We start from the raw sequence: 21,688 nt of genomic DNA, 5'->3' as shown, positions 1-21,688 counted from the left end.
TGTCTGCCGTTAGGATTCTGGGGCCGAATATGCACATGTAATCCGTTCTTGTCTCCTGTTTGAAGTCTGAGACAGACTGTGCAGCTGTTCCCCCAATGTATGATTGTCTGCTGGTTTCCTGGATAAAGTTTCTACTTCGTTATATCTGCAGTAAGCATAGGTATAGGTAGACTTTGGCGTAAAACATTAACTCAGTTACCATATGCTGATTTAGGCAGCATCAGTAAATCTCAGACCATTTGCAACGGGCTGCTGCTTGTTAATCTTTGGGAGTACACTCTTGGCGATCGTTTACTTTGTTTGTGAACGAAGTAAACGATTTATCCTTCGTTATTTATCATACACAATCCCAGTGTGGCTTGATAAGAAGTTTATGTAAATATAAAACGTCAACCCAAGGAAATAACCAGTATCGATTATGTGGACCAGATTCCATTGGGCACAATATACTGGTAAATCATATGAATGGATCGCTGAAACCGGATGTCCAGGGCCTAAATTTTCGAAGCTCTCTTAGTACTAAGATAGTCGTAAGTTGTTGTTGACGTGTGGCACTAACGACTATCATAGCGATAAATGAGTTTCGAAAATCTAGGCCCTGCCTGTAGGTTAAACCGACGAGTTACACAAATTCATAAAAATAGTGAGTGTTACCTGTATCGGCACAACAATACTCACTGCATGCGACAGCGATCTGTTGACAAGCCGGACAGTCAAAAGTCCACAACTGATCCTGAACCGCTTTAAAATGTTTTAGCCATCCTGACCACCAACAGACAGAAGAAGCCACAAAAGTTCAGATACAGCAATCAAAGCATAGTATCGTTGTATGTGTCATTGCGATATTCAGTATTTTAAAAAATATATTATTATGATAACGTGGATAATCTATATAATCAGCAAAAGTGAAGATGGTTTATGAACTATTTTGGTGAGCTGGTTTTGGGATTTGTTTTCGAAATTGTTAATGTAAAATAAAGACAGTATATTGTCATGGAACGGTTACAATATATCATAATTAAAGTAGGTGTGACGTTTAGTTCCTTTGATCGTCTCATTTTTTCTGTTTCCACTTTCCAAGTAAATCCATATGGTAATGTTTGAAAGTGACTACAAACAGTTCAGACGCGAATTCACGACATTTATCCTGAGTATTTCATTGAGTCAATCCCTGCAAGGCTACTTCTGAAACCTTTACACTTTAAGTATTACTCGATGTTCTTGGGAAAGAAAAAATACAAAGTGAAAAAAGCAATACAAGTGACTGGATCTTTCACCTTCCTTTCCGCCCATGCCACTCATTATGAGACTATCTTCCTTATAACTCACCGAGGTAAACCTAACTAATCCTGACACAGAGTTTCATTAACCCTCTACGATGTAATTCAAAGTCATTTTGTGACGCCAGAACCACGCGGGGACACTCGATAGCGGTTTCAGTCGCCCAGCAAATCACTCTTGACACGTTTTCTTACTCGAAAAGAGGGGATCGGTGATTTAATGGACTTGTGAGGAAAGGGGGAACTTTAGATAGAATCTTAAATTGATTACCGACTATGACCTCAACTCATAACGTCGTAATTCAGATGAATGGCCTCTGATACTACTGGAAGCAGAAAACAAACAATCCCATTATTCAATAGCATGACAAGCACCAGCTCCTAGCTCAACCTTACTCTTGCGTTGAAGATGTAAGAACGGGGATATGCACGGATAGTACTAGTGATTCAATGTCTCAATGTTGCATGAGAAATCAGCTTTGAAGTCGGTATAATATATGCGGGATATTTACCTGGAGGATAGCATGGTGAAGACCTTGATGTTGGTTATGTTGGCGTGGACGGTTTGAATGAAAGTCTCATGACACAACATTTCCCGTCATCACTGACAGTATGTTGTCAAATTACTTGTGTAGTTGTTTAATTGTATAATCAGTTAGCGTACATGATGTAAACTGTTTTTGTTTTGTTTTGTTTTTGTTTTTCTGTTTGTTTGTTTTGTTTTTTGTTGTTTTTTGTTTATTTTTTGGGGGTGTTTTTGTTTTGTTATTATTGTTGTTGTGTGTGTTGTGTGTGTTGTGTGTGTGTGTGTGTGTGTGTATGTGTGTGAAGAAGTGTCTTTCTTAAGCAGTCTGTATCAAACTTGACAATCATGAGTATATGGACCACAATAGACGTTACTTCCTGTTCCTTATGTCCCTGATCCTGAGTAAGGCTTTTCATGTCGGTATGCGTGAATAACAGAAATGACATTCCAGATATTGATTTAATTTGTTGTACTCATAAATAACGACAGTACCAATTTCTCATGTACCTTTGTACTACCAACAGGAATGAATACATTAATCAATCAATCTTTATTCAGAACTGTTCAACAGCAGAGTGGATGTCTTTTCGAAATAGCACGATAAATAAACAAAGCAACATTTCCAATGAGTATCCGATTGGAAGTTGACAGTAGTTGGATAAATGTATGTTTTGACGGTTGCATCGTAAAATAATTGGGTATATATTTGATTCTAATGTTTCTATAGTAATCACAAATTAATAGTACATGGTATTCGTCTTCCAGGATGTTCAATTTACAGTGTTTGCACATGATGGATTTCTTATGGAATTTTCCTTTATAACAGCTGAAGTCATAATAAACGGAACGGAACTGTGACATGGCTATTCTTACTTTCTTGAGATTAATACAGCGTACATGTCGTTCACATATAAAGTGTTCTTTAAACAAGGAATAAGTGAATGTACAGGAACTGTTTTCGAGTTTTGCATGCCACTCCTGTATAAAGCAATCAAATTTAAGAAATTGTGTTTGCTTCCAACTCCCTGCCATATCCACACGTATCCAAGTCCAAATCTAAAGAGAATCGTTTGTACATATGAAGCCCAGATTACGAGGTCTTCCCAAGCGGTTTTATTATATTTAAGTTAATTAATACTTGACTGGATGTCCTCCCGGCTAATTGATGCATTGAATATATCCATAGTTATGTCCTCTGTCTGGCTGTCAGGTATGGAAATGCTATTACTATCTTCTAGGGAGTCAGAGGAAGTCACACTGGAGTCCCAATCAAAGAGATTTCTAAAGTAATCTTGCCATGAATTAACCGTAATGTTATTTTCAGTTTTACGTGGACATATTATTAACATGTACTTTAGTTTTCGCCAAAATAATTGGGGGTTAGTAATTCAGTCCGACAACGCACTCATATTTTGTTTTCAAACTTACGTTTTGCATCCCTACACGCAGTCTTGTAGACAGTTCTTGATGAGATGTATGAGTCCTGGGATGGTGTGTCTTTATGCTTTCTAAATTTATCAAGGTAGTGACACCGCTGATGTTTAGGTGCCAAACATGTATCATTAAACCAATCTGGGTTTGGTTTGGACGATGTAATGGTCCGCTTCACGCACTCCGCTGACTTGAGTATTACATCACTAAACTTTTGTATGCCAAGCTCACAATCAGAACGTATTACTTCTGTTGCATTCTCCAACTCGTTCGACAGGTTTAAAGGATTTGAGACATATTCACCTTCCTGTCGGGTTTCCAGACGTACTTAACAATAGGTGTATTTAGCGGCGATTCATTTGTAGCTAGCTACTTGCCATGTATCGACAATAGAGAAAACGATATTGGAAGATGCTGAGATTCTCAACGGGAGACAATATCAAATGCTGATATCTGGTTAAGTACTGTATCTGACCCGATGACATAGTCGATAACACTGCACCCTACTTGACTTATAAACGTAAATTCACCTTTACCCTTGTCTGAACCAGATCTTCCATTTGCTAGATGGATGTTAAGCAGACGACACATTTCTAGAAGATTTTCCAAATGTGTTGACATGGGTATCGCAAAATATTCGTGAAGATGAGAATCCATCATTTATAAAGTCATTCAAATCATTACAATCGTCCGATATGTACTTATAATCATCTTTGTTAAAATCTGATAGTTGGCCAGTTCTCGCATTCACATCGCCAATCTGAACGACATCGCTGTGTGCAACATGCGCAGAGTAATCGCAATAGTCATTAAAAAGGATATCGATACCATTTTTGGAATAGGTAAGTGAAGAGTACCAATTTGATCCGTCTGTTTGAATGTACGCAAATATAAACACCCTATCTTTGACAGTGGTAAACATATTTTTGTCGAAGAGAGCAAATATTGCGTTAACTCCTTTATGAATGTGTTTAACATATGCCTGGTAACATTCTTTTACACATAAGAGGATACCCCCGATTTTGGCAATCGTACTCCTGGGATATGGTAATACTTGTGCAAAGGAAACGATGACAATATAGTACTATGATCACAATCAGCAACCTATGTCTCGGATAGATGAATAACGTCATGTTCTTTAAGAAAGTTCATAATGTCAGGATCATGTAATTTATTAACAAGTCCAGGTACGCTCCATGTTACAAACGAAACGCCACTATCTGAATCAGTCACCTAGTTCGACAAATCCTCATGGATATGGGTTGCTTTGACTGGAACCCGGCCGTACCCCTATCTGTACTCACGGTCCTGTCTCGTACGCCTCCTAGGGCCATCCTGTACGGTGTTGGATCTAGGTGCTTTGCGCCTAGCGTCCCGGTGTCCCCCAATCACGTGGTCGCTAGAGGTACTGACATTGTTTGCAACAAAAAGGTTACCATTCTTATAGTATCCTTTCTTTCCCGTATCTGATAGTTCTCTTAGTTTCTCTCTCTGTTTAATGGTCAGGTCGTTTGCAATGCCAATTCTATTTTCTTACATTATCTGGTACATATCATATTCAATATATATTTGTAACTGTTGCCAAACCTCAGAGCCCATGGCATGTTGTTTCCGTAATGTTTGGCAATAATTTCGTTTCTCTCTTTCCCATGATTCGATATCCACTATACTAGGTCAGCTTCGATTCACACTAAAGTGTATGTGAAAGATTTCAGTAAGTCACTGTTCATCTAACTTAAGATGGTTCGGAACAAAACAAAAGACAAAAAAGTGAATGTTGGTAAACCCGCAGAACCTTTTTGCACACCCAACAGAGCATGGCGTATTCAGAGACCCTTTTCACATAGATCCATGAAAAGGAATCATGTAGGTCGTGAAACACGATGTTGAAGACCTTTCAGAGGGCCAGTACACTGAAGCCCTAGGGTGATTTTTCTTCCACTGTGATGTTCTATCACATAAAACATCACCACAAAAAGATAACGTTTTAAGATAAGAAGAAACTTTAAGAAAGGTAAAGAAGAGGCCTTTATTTATTTGCTTTTACCATTTTTTCAATATATAAATCGCTGTTGGAGATGGGTCTATGAGACATCAGCGCCCAGTATTAGCATGACGCAGGGGGCGGGGGGCTGTCTAAATGTTCAACAGCGCCCGTACGTACGTACGTCCCAGTTCTTGTTAATCTGACATTCCTTGAACTGTTGTAGCCAATGTCTTCAAATACGGTGACAGTCTACATTCCGTATTACGCAGAAACCAGTCACTTTTGGTGATCTTAACCTTATCATCAAAGTCACCACGACACATGTTGGTAACACAGTCAATATCTCATGAACTGGTGAACGCAGTGTCTTCACATTTGGTGATAGCCTACATTGGGTGATTATGCAGACACCGGTTAATTTTGGTTACCTTGACCATATTTCCAAGGACACTTTGAACACTGTTCAAACTTATGTAAACGCGATATGTCATAAACATTGCATCCACAGTCTTCAATATTTTGACGGTTTACGTTTCATGATCACGCAGACACTGGTCATGTCAGGCCTCACGTATGAGACCCCAAAAATAAAAACTAGTAAATATGCAATAAATATTTAGTTCTTCTTTAGCGGCGGTGCTATATTATTGGCAAACACCTGGTCATCTTGTTTCTAATAGTCATGGTCTGTACGCCCAAAATATTATCATACTTATGTTTAGCTGTTGTCCTGTGTGAGAAAAACTACATTGCGAATCGAGGTAGTGAAAGAATGAAGAGGAATCGTTTCCCAAATTTCAAATTTGATGTGAAAAGTACAGGAAGTTGCTTAAAAATTTGGAAGAGATTGATTTTAGGTATGTTTCAAGTCATTCTATGTATCATTTTGTTGGCAATTTCGTCATGGTTCTGGACATTTATGTTCGGAGAGCGAACGGCAGCTGGTTCCATCTTATAGTTGCGTTGTGCCAAAAGACACTGAAAGTATATGGTACTTGATGTTAACCTGCCTGGAGTCATGGAATAAGGAATGGTCAGCTCACAGTCAGTATATGTATAAAAGTGTCATGATTACCGCGACTCCAATTGGTCCACCTATCACCATGCACTGTCTACAGAAGCAGGTCCATTGCGTGATGAATCCATTTCTGCTGCACTTGTGTGGAGGAAGACATATTTATCCCTGTCTATGGAACAGACTAGGCTTAATCATTAAGCCGCCAATACCCTATTGTCATATCCGTGCTAATAAACCAATTTTCTGACGAAATCTATTATGTGGTATTGATAGCATGTTTTTCCTTCAACATACATAATCTTTGATGTCGCAATGTCTATTGATACGGTCCTGTCTAGACACTTGTAACAGGTAGCAGAGAATCATTTGCAATAGCACGTTACCAAATCTGGCTTAAGAACGCCTTCAAAGCAAATAGTGGATTGTGGTGGAAGCTTCAGCAAGTCATGTCTGATTCTGAAGCCAACAGGTTTACTGACCGTCCATATGTATATCTAATATCAACTCAAAATACATAAGTAGAAAATGAATTTATGCATCTTCATTGCCAGACACCTCGGTGCCTAAACTAGCATTGTATCAATCATGCATATGTTTGGCAACAGTGTGGAAGTCGTCCATACATATCCCAGATGAGGTTATTAACCAAGAACTTTGCAACCGTGCCAATAAAATCTGAATTTATAAGTTGACAATGATGTAGCTTGGCGTTAATCTGGTGAATCATTGGATATTTATTGCTTCTTCATCTGATCTAGTAGTAGGTAGTCGTGGCTTCCAGCAATATGCCACGACTTTATGCCAAGTGTAATTACCATAGCTTTCACTTCAGTATAGAATCTCTTACTCGGAGAACCTTACGAGATGTCTGTGGAGTCATCATAAGTTGTTCACTGGTCCTTCAGGGACCATGAATTGACGTACCCTTGATGTTTGTTTATGTTCCCTGACCCCGAAGCTCGACGGAAACATAAACAAACATCAAGGGTACCTCAACTCATGGTCCCTGAAGGACCAGTGAACAACATAGTTATCTTACCGAACACCTCGATGGTAATTTTGAACTGTATCCGATTGTACACTTTGGCCAACCGGTGTGAATCAAACGATTCTAATCTTGCATCTTGCTCTCTTTTTTTCCCGCAGGTATTGTCTTAGTAAAGTCGCCGCGATGTAATTCCCCTTCATAATAATCACAGGGACTACATTTGAACGTGTTGCCAAAATGTATTCTTCGGAGAGAAAGTCAAATGTTTTTGTAGCCATCGCTAGATTTTGCGGACGACACAAGAAAAACAGATCTAGAGCTATCTCCCTTGCATCGATTTACATTCGCAAAACACTGTAATTCCCGTGCATCATGCGTCATTTAATGCTATTCGAAGTAAATAAAAGTAGCTCCTGCGAAATACGAAATGAGTTGCAATTGGCAGCGGGGTGTATTGCAAAGCACCTAGCTTGTACACTGGGTGCATTGAAAATAATAACCAATCAGACAGCGACATGTATGAGTAAGGTCAGATAAACACGAATGTAGCAATCGTTTATTTTCGTACAGTAGTGTCATATAATGTCAGTAAAGTCATATAATGTCTCTGGGGCTCACATTTCCCTGTGCCCAAAACTCGTGACATATGGTGATGAAAGAAAGTCAAATCAACTTCACAAACAAATATTACTAAACATTATGCATCAAATAATTATTCAGGTGTGCAAATGTACAAAGGATACGAACATTTATGATTATGTTTTGAAGTTATGCATTTTGTTTTTCATGGTTCATTGAAATGTATCTAAATGTTGTATGTGGAAAGTAACGGACAGGTGCGGCAATTGTGGACAACTCCTAGTTGTCATGTCAGGTTGTTAGTCCATGTAGCGTGCACAGAAGCTCACTCTTTCAACCTCTTGTGTCCTTGGTGCTTTATTATCAGCATTGATGTTCTAGACTGTAATGTTGAATATGTGCATTTCTGAAAGATTGAACTTGATTTTGAGGCATGTCTTACCGGAACTACAGCAAATGAATTTTTTCAACCTCTTGTTTCTCTACTATTGTAAAGTCCAGTTGTGGTTGCATAGCATCGTCATTGTTTTGCTACATTTTAAAGTTGTTTCTGAGTGACACCCCAATCAAAGGATGGGCATTTGAAAGATTTGATTTGATTTGATGACATGTGTTACCAGAACCAGTACAAATGAATTGGCAAATAGGCGACAGTACCTTTCATCAAGCAGGACACGGCAGCGCTAAGATCATATTAAGAGAGAACTCAAGCCTTTGTTAGACTATTCCTATGCCCTGTGGCTATTGTTCCGACTCACTGACGGATCACTGTGATCAGGGAGTGTCGGAGAAGGTGATCTATCGTCACCAGCATTGTAAAATTGGTTCCTGATTACTGTGATGAAAAACTGATGATACTGAATACATTTTTAACTTGTCGACAACAGACGGTCACGAAGAATGGGTGAAATAATAGATTAGCAATACACCCAGAAATAAATCTCTTAATTTGAAATCGGATTGGATAGCAAGACTCTGATGTAGGGCGGGGGTGTTGTCGCAAACAGCATATGACTTCGGTTGCAGTCAGTTACTTGTAACATCATTTTGTACATAAAATGGACATCGAGTGAGGAAGAGACTGAAGGAGCGTGACATGACTTCCAAGAACCGCAGCAAGGGTTCGAATCCCTGAAAGACGTGTAATCGTTGGCGTGTCAAAATCACTGGATTCTCATGATGATAATGGTAAACACTGACGATCAGGGTCGGGTTTTTTTTGTTTGTGTGTTTGTTTGTTTGTTATTTCTTCACCACTGACAGTAATGATTCGTTCCCCAACTCTCCCTGTAATGAACCCGTCACCCACGCAAGGAGTGTGTGAGTTGTAGATAGATTTTTCCTTGTTACATCTGCTTCAGGAATACCTGGTGAGCGATCACGCTCAAGCAGGTTAAATAGTTACATATCGATGATTGCAACAGTATGGTAATGCACGCAAGCTGTAAACAACTTTGCAGCACGTTCAACATCGAGGGCACCATTCATGAGCTTCACCAACGCTAGTTCTTACATATCAAAACCCAACCTTCAGCAGGAGAAGTGTACACTTGAACCATGCACACCCGTGAAGGTCCGGGGTAGGATAGGCCTTCAGCAACCCATGCTTGCCATAAAAGGCGACTATGCTTGTCGTAAGAGGCGACTAACGGGATCGGGTGGTTAGGTTCGCTGACTTGATTGACACATGTCATCGGTTCCCAGTTGCGCAGATCGATGTTCATGTTGATAGTCATTGGATCGTTTGTCTGATTCGAGATTTACAGACCGCCGCCATATAGCTGAAATATTGCTGAGTGCGGCGTAAAACTAAACTCACTCACTCACTCACTTACTTGAACCATGCAGCCAACCCGCCTCCCTAACGGTCAATAAATCACCCAGGATGTTCATAACGTTGACAGAGCGGAAATATGTCAACGAACAAGCAACGCACGAGGTGATCAATCCTGCATGACACAGAGTTGATCTTCAAACACCTTCTGTAAACCTTATGGGTTATATCGCTCAATTTCTCAGTAGCAGAAGCCTCGCTTATATAAAGACCATCGTATCTGAGCTTCCGATCACTAAATGGGTGTCATATATCCACCAGCTAATCTTGACACAAGATCATATATCAAGACTGTTGGCTTAGAGACTTACTTTGAATAGGGGAAGTTCCGTTGCAAAGCAAACCGATCTAAACATCGTATTCGTTCCCTTGGATCTGACAATAAAATTTAATGTAATCTCTGGTTTTTGCCTCAAATCCTTCGATATTCCAAAGACATTTTAGCACCTGTCATTCCTCCAACTTTGACTAATCGATACATATTCAGTCCCATTGCCCTCATATCCTCCCTTCCACTTCTGATTTTTCAAGAATAAAAATCGTCCATATTTCCCGTCAAGAGATCTCTAAAGGGCCACAAATAGAAGGACACGTGTGAGGTTTGGGATTTCTTTCCTTTTTCTTGTTTGAAGAAAACCTGAATGGCCCTAGGCGTAAAATAAGATATTGGATGATTTTACCTTCCGAAGTGTGTAATGCAAATCTTCTATGGCGTTTTTCATGCACATTTAAATGGGTTTTACGTTAAAGGAGACCGCACTTTAAAGATAGAGTGGTTTGGAATTACTGGAAACCTGATACAAATACTGATGCGCTTGAATTTCGTTCCTTTGATCACAGTGTTAATATTGCACTGAATCATTCCTAAAACGTTAATTGTTCGTTTCGGTTCTTTTGGGTTTTTTCATCAAAATAAAATAATGAAAAAAAACGGTGCGAACAGGCGACAGTATGAAGCTTTAGAATATGACTTGCTGGTAACAAAGAATCTACTTTCCCATACCTTTACGACAATTTAGGGAATCTTAAAAATATGTGTCTGTACCTTATATGAAGACTTACAAGTGTTGGTGACATACGTCTTATGCGAGAATATGTCAGCTTGTAAAACTTATCTTATCGATGCATGTGCCGCTCCGCTGTATTGACACACACATTAATAATTCCTGATATTAACACATTTAAAGACCGTCGATCGACTGTTGTGGATTATTGTGTTTGTCACTCAAAATCACCGATGTTGTTCATCGCACATACATTGCTATTTATTTTTTGTATATGTATAAATTATTGTATCAATGCGTCGTCTGGATCTAGGCGTACTAGCATCTGGCCGAGGCCAGTTTGCATTTGCCAATGCGTCAAGTGTTTCACCTCTAACGTTGACGACAAGGTTCAGATCAAGCGAAAAAGGTTGATGATTGTCAGTGGTCTTGTGTAAAGTTTTTGGAAAAGTCCCGAGTCACTTTGCACTTGGTTGCGATCGATGGTGGAGTCTGGTGACATCCAAACGAATGTCAAAGCATTGTCAACCTGCGGTTTCATGATCTGGCAGTGGCCAGGTTATAGCTTGGAATATCTCGATTGGCACGCTGTATGGCCTAGTGCTTAAGTAAGCAACTACTCTTCAGTCATCAACTCGCATAATTTCCATCTCAGTGTCGCCTTTTAGGTCATATAGAATGTGTTTGGGTAGATTACCATGACTTGTAAGTCAGTCTCAGTCGCTGATGTAATGTTTTTAAAATAAATGCTGTCTAAAGAAATCATGCAAAAAAGTTATCCTGTGAAAAATCTTGCCTTAGGTAAAGCAGTCTGCTAAGTTATCGATAGAATGATGTACGTACATACTTATCGCTCCCAGAGACTGACATTTTACCGTCTTGATTACTGCTATAAATTCCTGTGTTAATGACAGCAAAGTGCCCTGGTGTTTGTCACAAGACTATATCAGGTGGTAATTGGGTGTCGGGGCGTTTATTCCCTATTTCCGATGAAGAGAATCTCATTTTTTAATAACGATACGATTATGTCGGATATATATAACTATCATGTATACAAAATACCGATTCTATACATCATTTATCTCATACGGAAAGTTTGTAATTGACAAGTGAACGACGGGAATGCCAATCTAAAGCTATCTGGGAATATCTTAAGTGTCGAATTGTCACCAAATGCAATAATATTATTCAATTAGGGATCCAGAATGTGTTTCCGATAGGAGAACCACAGCGCCAGTTTGGTCCTCTCACCAATATGTTTTGATGTTTTTAATGAAAATTGTCAGAAAGGGGCATTTTCATATTAGACTTGAAATAATTATTTAGTTATTACTTGTGCTTTCGTCAACGAAAACTGGAAAAAATGTCTTACTCGGGGAATCTATTTCAACTATAAATCATTTTAATATCCTTTTGTGATCTGAATTCAGCCTTACAACACTCAATTATGCAAAAGCATTGATAACAAGGGAGGATGTGGTATTTTCAGAGTAATCCATAGAACTCAACTCTGTGCTTTTGAGTAATTCAGTTGCATAACATAATCTTGTTTTTTAAGTGTCTCTGCATGTATTCTTTCTCAGACATATGACCATTTCAAAATTTCTTTTTCATACACATTATTCCGAAATGTTTACCATATGTAAGAGTTGTAACTAGACATTCTGGTTTAATGAATAAAAGATCGTCTGCGGTCATAGTGAGTAATGCCGATTTGAAAAGTAGGAAATTTCTGAGAGACACCTTGGTGAAGGCGAGGTCTTTGTCAGCTACATTTCTATGTAGGTAACTCATGTTACCAGAGTTTACTATATTAAACATTTCATATAGTACACACATGTATGTTCAATTGCAGCTGACAATAACCAACGAATAGCACAAATAAGAAGCGAAAACAAATCATTAAAGACCATTTTGAAGGTAACTATGGCCAATGGTGATGGCAGTTGTAGTCGTGATTGTGTAACAAATGACAAGTGTCAGCACCCGATATGTTTCATTACTGTTACTGTCAACTGCACCATTGATGCAAGTCCAGCATTGTTAGTTTACTATCTTGCATGTCATGATTAAATTCACTCCGACAGTCACTTTTGAATAATCTTTTCAAATGTCACACCATCATCTTTCTTACCACTTAGATATGAATTTGTAAGAGTGCTGTCGCCACAGGCGTCATCGTTTAATTTTCATTCGATTCAATAAAACAGGACTGAGTGTAGAGATAGATTATAGTGCTGTCAACTGAGATCCAGCTGACACAGGGCACAGACCTAGGTTAGTCGTGTGGTTAAGCGTTCGCTCGCCATTCTGAAGACAAAGGTTCGAGGACCCAGATGAGTACAATATGTACAGCTCAGTTCTGGAATATGGCGAAAAGACGGAAGGTGAACTCACACACTCACTTCAAGTGACGCTTGAAGACTTGTCTTAAAAACAGTTCTTTGCATTTCAAAGAATGGTATCTCTGACTTCAGTCATCCGATATGCCTTGTTGCACACAAAAGAACTTTTTTTTTTACATGGACTTAACCGTGTAGTGGACTTTAAAACCAAAGTTTACCTATATACAGTCATAAAACGTTTATTGCAGTTGTGGTAAAAGTACTCTAATGTTTCCATTTTTACAATTAGAAAATGTATGAAACTGTATATGCGGCACTCAGTCAGTACAAGTTCTTGTTCTTGTACTACAAATGTTATTCCTCCTCAGAACTGAATAATATCCCCAGGCCACAAACCTGGTCTTAAGAGGCAACAGACGTCTTGACTTAGTTGATTGCGAGTCGTCTCAAGGTATCAAACTAGCAACCTGTGGTGAAGTAGGCCACACTCAATCATGTTCAGGCCACAGTGGAAGTGTAAAATTGCGAGATAAAGTAACATTCGCTTTCCTATTAGCTGTTGAAGACGTGTGCCTTCACATATCTGCGCGTGTTCACATCATGACGTATGACCTCAGCAGAATTCACCATCAGGTTGACCATCAAGCACCATGGTCCCCGTCGTCTTAAGAGGCAATAGGCTTATTTACTTAGCTGATTGTGAGTCACCTCAATGACGACAAGGTATCAAACTAGCAACTTGTGGTGACGTTCACCGTCTATCGTCAAGACTGTTCAGTTAACTGTCATTGCAGTAACGTATCAGGTTCTGAGCACTCCTGTTCTGATGCCCGAATCTATCTATCACATGATATCGATATCGCACGCCCAGTCATTCATATGATTGCCAACGATTTGTCGTCAGTCGTAATCACGCATGGACGGCGCCATCTCATGGAACTGGAAGTCACAATGTTGATGAAGTAGAAATAAATAATCGTAAAATTTTAGGTTGACATACATCTTGCATCAGACACCAGTTTCCTACAATGCCCGCGGGAGGGGATATTGATCGCGATTTGTGTGAAATACATAAGGATTACGTCTGTGCCATTACGTATTTTACATACTTGAAATCTCTGTGATCAATATCCTGGTATTTACTGGATGAATGGATATGTTGTAACATTCTTCGAATGAGAGAAGTTAATTTCCAGGAAAGAGTGATTATTTTGTCATGATGGTCCAGACATCTTCAAGCAAGACACCAATACTTTCGTGAGCAATTGCTGTCATCATTGATTTTCAGTGATGCATTCATATTATTTTACGCCAAACCTATTTCGGTGGATGGATCGAGACTGATTTTCATGGAAACGCACTAGAGGCATATTCTAGAAAGTCTCCAGGTTGATGGTGCTTTCGTCTACGAAGTTGATGTTATATCCGTGCATATACATGTACACAGAAATAATTTCTTATAAAGTTGCGATCCCTACTCAATACATTTTATAAAAGCAAGTGCTTTTATATAAAAATGCTGAATTATTGTCATTAGATTGACCATATGTGATTTATTTACATTCGGTTGTTTTAAACCAGAGGCCATTTGCATTTTTACTAGCACCCAGATAAGAACAGAAATAGCTTCTGTTATATGAAGATGCAATGTTCAGTACTTTAGATAACGACGAGTAATAGCTTGGTATATTCACCGCAAGTCTACGAGACATTAATGAGAGTGTTATTTCTGTGACATCTCTGACCAGCCTGTTGTGTTTGATATATACGATTGTTTACTCATTGAAACCTGATGGTGTGTTAGTTTCATTTGCACACAATGCACATTCTGAATGTCCAGTCATCAGGCTGCAACAACCGTCCTCTTATGTTCTCATAGGGGTTTAATTGCAAGAGCGTTAATTACTTTATAAAAGATTGTTAATCAGAACTTCTTCGTCTCTGTTCTCTTTCGCATTATAGCGCATCCTTCTCCAAGTCTGCCAGCAGGTCCCAACATCTCGTTTTGGTTCATAGATGAAAAACTGTACATGGTTTTGAATTACCCTAAAAACTGTTCATAAATAAAAGCCCAACCTATTAATAATCAGCCCAGTTGAAAAGTTCATATCACCTCTCTACCTTTGTCATGCTGGGTTGTAGTAACTAACTTTGACACATTTTAAGGATGAGTTATTTTATTCAATGTTTTCATAGTGCCGTTGTAACGACAGACATGTCGATCATTATTGGGTTATGTAAAACCTGAAACTATTCGTTACTTAAGTCTACAATTCAATTATTGATGATATCATATTACGTGCAACGTATAATATCAGTATATGTTTCGTAAACATTAGTAGTGCTATCTGCCTGGATGTGTATATTGCTCACATTTATGAATCTATCGTCTTATAAATGATTTGCAAATATGGTCCTGCTATGCTTTCATTCTGAATATGTCACTACTATCCGTAACTTGTTTCCATGCGCTGCGGTCTTTATTTTCAAGGATAAGGAATATTTTTGTTTTGTTTTCATCCAACAAACAACAATATTATGCTTTTGTTTTCACACAACAAACAACAATATTATGCTTTTGTTTTCACACAACAAACAACAATATTACGTTTTGTTGTCAACAATAAACGACAATATTCAAATGAACTATACTACCCAATTTGACCTTTACGATAATGTACTTGAAAATGACACTACTACGTTTATTCCTTCTGTTTCAGGTCATCAAGATGATGATAACGGTTGTGAGTATCTACGCCATTTGCTGGCTGCCGCTCCACGTCATCACTTTATGTGGTGACGTGGACCACACTATCTACAACGCTGAATATATGAGAGTGATGTGGGTTGGAGCTCACTGGCTGTCCATGAGTAGCTGCGCCTATAACCCGTTTGTTTACTGGTGGATGAACAAGAAATTCAATGAAAACTTCCGTCTTGTGTTCTTGAAACTCCACTGTATATGTGTCCGTCCTCCAAAATTACAGTCAGGAAGTGACTTCGTGACCTTTCGGAACAGTCGCAGTTTCAGCGTCCCGGCTTCTGAGACGTTGCTGTCCACCATCAACTCCATCGACGACCGCCGTGATCTCGGCTAACTGTGTTTTGCTTGTCTGTGTTTTGTGTCCGTTTGTCTGAGACCCCCATGTCCTCCGGGCCCGAAAACATGTTTAAGTTCTACGCGTGTCGTGTTTATAACACAAGATCAAACCATGTACGACCCATGCATCAAACTGACAATTTCAAATATTACCATTTGGATCGATAGATTTCAGGCCGTTTAATGCTCCTTCCGAAAAAGTACGTATTTGGTTGTACCAGTATAATTCAGATGAACAGAATGTAGCAAAGGGAATTGATATCTTAAAGTCTTGTTTTGCTTTTTACTGTGATGTTAGACAAATAGGAAACATCAGCACAAAGTATACCCAGTTTTTATTGTCCTCAGAAAACAGATTCCATTAGGTGTAAAGGGCTCAATAACTAGAATATTAGTGATGACACGAAGTGTTAGTGGAAAGGTCAGTCAAGGCTTGCTCTTCACTCACAGAATTGCCATCAGAGACCCGAGAGTGTTATGTTCTGGACTTTGATGTTGTGTTATGATGCAGTGCTACTTAGCGTGTCTGGCGATTTTTGTGTGCCAGCGTCGCCTACACCTAATTCTAGTATCTGGTTTGTTGAATGTCAACTGATATTGTCTTCTCCACCCTATCGCTTTGTTTAATGTGGCTGCGTATAGGATTAGCATCAATCACAAGATTTCCATAGACATTCATTTTGTTGTCAGTGACTTGTACGCGAATATTAGAATAAACTGTTTCCATAAAACGTCGGGGACAGGGATTAACCTAACCTGGGCTAGGGCGACGTTATCGCGAATATCTGTAATATGTATTATTTCTGTTCTTGTTTTATTCACTCGTTAACCCGACCCTAGGATTATAAGGCTTGGGACTCCTTTCGCGAAGCAACCTTTACTAAGGTTAACCTTAACTCCCATTCTTTAATATTGCACTCAGGTTATCTCGGTGACTTGCGATCACCTTAGTACTTTGTGAAAGGAGTCCTGGGCTATGTGCGCCTGTGTTATTGTGATGCGTTGATCTGTTATTACGTCTTTATGGAATAAGACCGAGATGGCTTGATGATGGATATTAAGTCTTCGAGCGGTTACATTAAAGTTACATTCCTTGGCGGGAGCATTTGTTATAGTCATAGTGGAGAGATGTGATTGTTGCATGCTTGCATCCTCTGCATCACGTCAGACGGGGCTGGGGGATGCTACATGCCGTGGTGTAAATGGAATACTGTTCCAGACTTCTAACATTTATTCTAAAATACACAACGTAAACGTAATCATTCTGGATTACCTGTCAAAAATTAAAAAGGCAACGCAGTCATCAAAATTTTATTAATGGATCACTGATGGTCAATGACACCAAACCTAGGCGAACGGCTAAGCACGTTCTATTCACCCTCATCCGCCATGGTATGAAACCTCCACTCATATGGTAGCGACTGGTGAATAGTCGAGTCTGGAACAGGAAGACCTCTGCATTCAAGCGTCGAATCTCTTGTGCGTTTTGTTATAGTTGATATTTGAACGTCAAGAAGTTTACTGAAACATCATGCTTTAATCAGTATAAATGAATAACGATATTTTCATTTAATAGATACTTCTGTCTTAAATTATGCTCAGCAATTTGTAACCATATTGCACTAATGATTCCAGCCACTACGCACTGTTTTAGTAAATATTAATCTGTTTAGATGTCGTAAATCCGTTGACCTGTCAACATATTGTCACCAAGATAGTGAAAGGGGAGGAGGGGTTCTATAACAATTTCCGGCGCCATCATTAAAGCAATGACTTTAACTTGATGTTTCTAATCACTGAGTTCAATGTTCCTGTCGTATTGCTGGTTGGTTTTCAAAGAGCAATGACTATTTTCACTAATATCTTCATTATTTTAGTCGAGGACCCAGTCAACGGAAATTAAACACATTTTCTTTTCCTTTGGTCTTCATATTAACTCTATAGTGATTAGGTGAAACGCAACACGAAAATAGATCATGGCATCCTGCATGAAAAGCCTTTTTTCTCGGTCTCGTTTCAAATAGCACTCTATCAAAATATATATTGGTTTGTATGAGAGTGTTGTTCAAGACGGCCAGGATAAACCGGTTGTGATTTTAGATTCAATACTGATCCAAGTTGTGATCCTTTGTCAATCAGAATATGATCGATAACTCGACCTGGGACAATGACTTGGTGATGTCTCTTGGGGCTTCTGTATTCTGACATGACAGAACATGGTTGAAAGTGCGCCAAGTTCAGTGCCCCGTTAAATTTCACTCATGTGTTATGTGACGACTATGTGCGTCAGTTGTGACGTCAGAAATATTGTGTCACGAGTATCCTTGTTTTACGTCACTGACCACTATGTGTTTCTAAATATTTATCGTGCTCCCCTCTTGATGTACAGAACACCCACACGTTACACTGTTTATAGCAAATAATGCTGTTGAAATGTTAACCTCGTTATTGTTACCACGTCTCGCATAAGAATTATGTCCAATTTTGAGAATCATGTGTACATGTAATTGTGGGTATCCTACACTGACAGAGTAGTTGTGCGTTATGAGTTTATTATATATTGTTACTGATCACAAGTCGCAGCAAATAAATCTTGACTATATTCGTTACCAAGTCTTTCTCATACTGTGCAATGTTTCGTTGGGTGTAACGGCTTGCTTTGTATATTTTGCATAAACTGTCGGGCGAAGGAAAGGCCGTCATGGAATAAAACCCACATGTGAAATAACCACAGAAGACAGGTCCACAAAACAAAGTGAACAGAGTGAAGTGGTTTTCATCCGATAATACTAACCTCTGCCACTTCCAACGTCGTACCGCCCGGGCCCATTTTAGTATCCGTCGATGTTCGGAGAACTGCATGCTGTCCCCGTAAAGATATTTTAGCCCGGATTAACACATCAGTCGTTTGTCTACTGTGTATCGGCTAACAAGGTGACCCAAGCCATGCGCCGTGGATGACGTCACTGTCGGGAAGCGGTTTTTAAGATGCAGCGTGCGCAGATACTGGTCCTCTTGGGGCGTTTTGACTCGAGGTCTGCCTGACATCGGCAATGTGTATTCTATATCTGTTCAGTTACACCGTTTCACACCTTTCATGACGCCTTTAACACCAGTACAGGTATAGTATAACTGCCGGTTGAAGATAGCGCCAACATCGGGCAAAACAATGACTGATATCATGAACAACGATCCCCGCTATCGGGATAGAGCTCAGACTTCAGTCGTATCTGTTTCGGACCAACAACAGGAATCCTGATGGAATATTAGGTGAATGGTTGACCGAGCGAGCGTGTTTAATACATGCTGTCATTTACGAAGTGGTGAAATGAAACAAAAGTCATGTTTTATTACACTTTCTCATTTAAGTACTGATGCTAGTACTTCCTAGGTTGGATCCCATCCATGATTCGAACGCACGAATCAGAGTCATTCAGCGATAAAGGTCTTCCAGCTGAATGCACAATGCCATTTTGAAAGAGGTCAGATGTAACACTTGTTATATTTGGATTTGCATTGTGTCATAAATGTACATATTCTACACGGTACTTTCTGGACTGAATCCCATCTCTTTCTATATGGCATTGTGGCTGAGTGGGCTAGATCGCTGACTTATCGCCTATCCATTTAAGTCGCGGCAATATACAGTATTTACAATACTTCAATTTGCCAGTTGGTCATCAAGGCCTCCTGCCGGCTCCAAAACCTACAGGCCCTAAACGAAATCTGCATGCCCTTTTTGGTTAAAAAATAGACTAGACTAGTTTAACACTGTTTCTACAAAATCAATTAGCGAAGACAATAGCGCAGAGAGAAGTTTGTGGGGGTTTTTTTGTTTGTTTTTGTTTTTTTTGGGTTTTTTATTTCTCTTGTTTATTTTCTTTTAGACTGGTGTTGACATTCGTATGCGCATCGCGCTGATATACCAGGAATAAAACCTGAAGGAAATTGTATTATGATAGAAAATGGATGATCTGCGAACGTTAACATTGAACAAATAATTATGAGAAGGGTCTAAATGAAAAGAAAAGGTGACTGATCATTTACTGATATCCAAAAGGACCTGCAAAAAATTGAAACTGGGGGCACGATACAATAACAAACGGGGCGTAGCATCTGAGCTCATTGTGGGAGGGAATCACAAACTGATGCTGGTTTCAGACGTTTCCCATGTTTGATGAAACCCATGACCATCATGCTGACAAACCTTGAAACATGATCAGGACGAATCAGGATTTGGACCACGACCAAGAGACGCATTTGTATGTGAATTGCCACGCTTTAGATACCCAGACCACGCGTGCCCAAGTTGAATAAATAATGATATTAGTGAGATTAAATAAAGTCAACATGAAGTTTGTAGTGTCACAAAATATGACAAAAATCTCATGAAGGAAATCTCCAACTGACGTCAAATTAATGAATCTCAGTTTCAAGCTCACTGTGTGTGTTTTTTTTTATAAATTTCAAGTCACAAAATATATTTATTACATCGCCCTCGTCCACAGATTGTTAATTTAAAGTGAACGTTCAACCAGTAAAGACCATTTAGTGATCACGTTTTGTTGGAATCGATCAAGAAACTTCTTCTAAAAACACTATGAACAACTGCCTTTGAAAGACGCCACTGTGAAACTGAAACATCGGTGATTCACATTCTCTAGTCGATACGAAAAAGATAGTTGTTGTGGCCCCTTATATGTGACAGGATTCGCTGATCCCTTTACCAGTAGGTTACCATTCTAAAAGTTGCAACATTATTCCACGTTTCGCTCTTTGGTTAAATCTTCAACTGGTGTTCTAGTCGTCGCTTTTTTAATAGTAGTTCATATATTACTGTAATATTGGTTATAGCCCCTACTCACATTTTAAGACTTGAGCCTGCACCAGGTAAGAAGACTGTACCAATAAGCAACTTTGCATGGCTAACATTATTTGTCCTCGACATTTTGAACAAAAAAACCGGGATTACTTTAGACCTAGAGGTGCGCAGTAGACGTCGGAAGCAGAATCACCCTGCAGGCAGCTAACCATACCAATGGCATATTACATAGGGCGTTATATAGGAATGAACGGAAATGACTGTGTCATAGTTACGGAAGAGTTTTCGCCACGATTAGTTTTCATCTTCATTTCCTGAATTACATATACAATGATTTTCCTTAATGACGATTCAGGTTATAATTGAGAGCATCACAATTACAGCTGTACCAATCCGACGGTATGATAAACATTTATCAGAACATGAAGTTAGAACAAAACCGGGCATTATTTATAGTCACTAATGGGAGCAGTCTGGAAATTACCCCCTCTTTTCTACCATAAAGCTTTAAAAGCTTCGTTTAAGCTTAGGATGTTGTAACCCTGATCAAAAAGCTTTTGAAGTAGTGCGACTGTTTTTTAAATCTTAGAAGAAAGTGCATGTCCAAGTGATTGGTAAACGCTGTCAAATATAGATATCGATGTCTGGAGCTCTTTGAATATTCTTCGGTCTGATGGTAACATTGGATAATGGAAAGATCAAGCTGTCCGCCTTGTCTGTGTCTTTCTAGATGATCTTTTTGCATACATCTGTGCAGTAATTTACCCTTTCACA

General features: G+C 39.2%; 1 protein-coding gene across 1 annotated transcript in view; it reads left to right on the top strand.

Annotated features, from left to right (window-relative positions):
• Window positions 1-18,697, top strand: part of LOC137284071 (RYamide receptor-like) — a 28,529-nt gene extending 9,832 nt beyond the window's left edge. Inside the window, exon 2 of the mRNA XM_067815741.1 lies at window positions 15,713-18,697. Within this exon, the coding sequence (XP_067671842.1) occupies window positions 15,713-16,090 (378 nt within the window). The 3' untranslated portion in view covers window positions 16,091-18,697. The remainder of the gene's footprint in view (window positions 1-15,712) is intronic.
• Window positions 18,698-21,688: the final 2,991 nt, after the last annotated feature.

This window comes from Haliotis asinina, chromosome 5 (assembly GCF_037392515.1).
Source record: "Haliotis asinina isolate JCU_RB_2024 chromosome 5, JCU_Hal_asi_v2, whole genome shotgun sequence".
In the NCBI taxonomy this organism is placed as follows: Eukaryota; Metazoa; Mollusca; class Gastropoda; order Lepetellida; family Haliotidae; genus Haliotis; species Haliotis asinina.
Note: the sequence above shows the minus strand (reverse complement) of the source record. Positions and strands in the feature narration are given on the sequence as shown.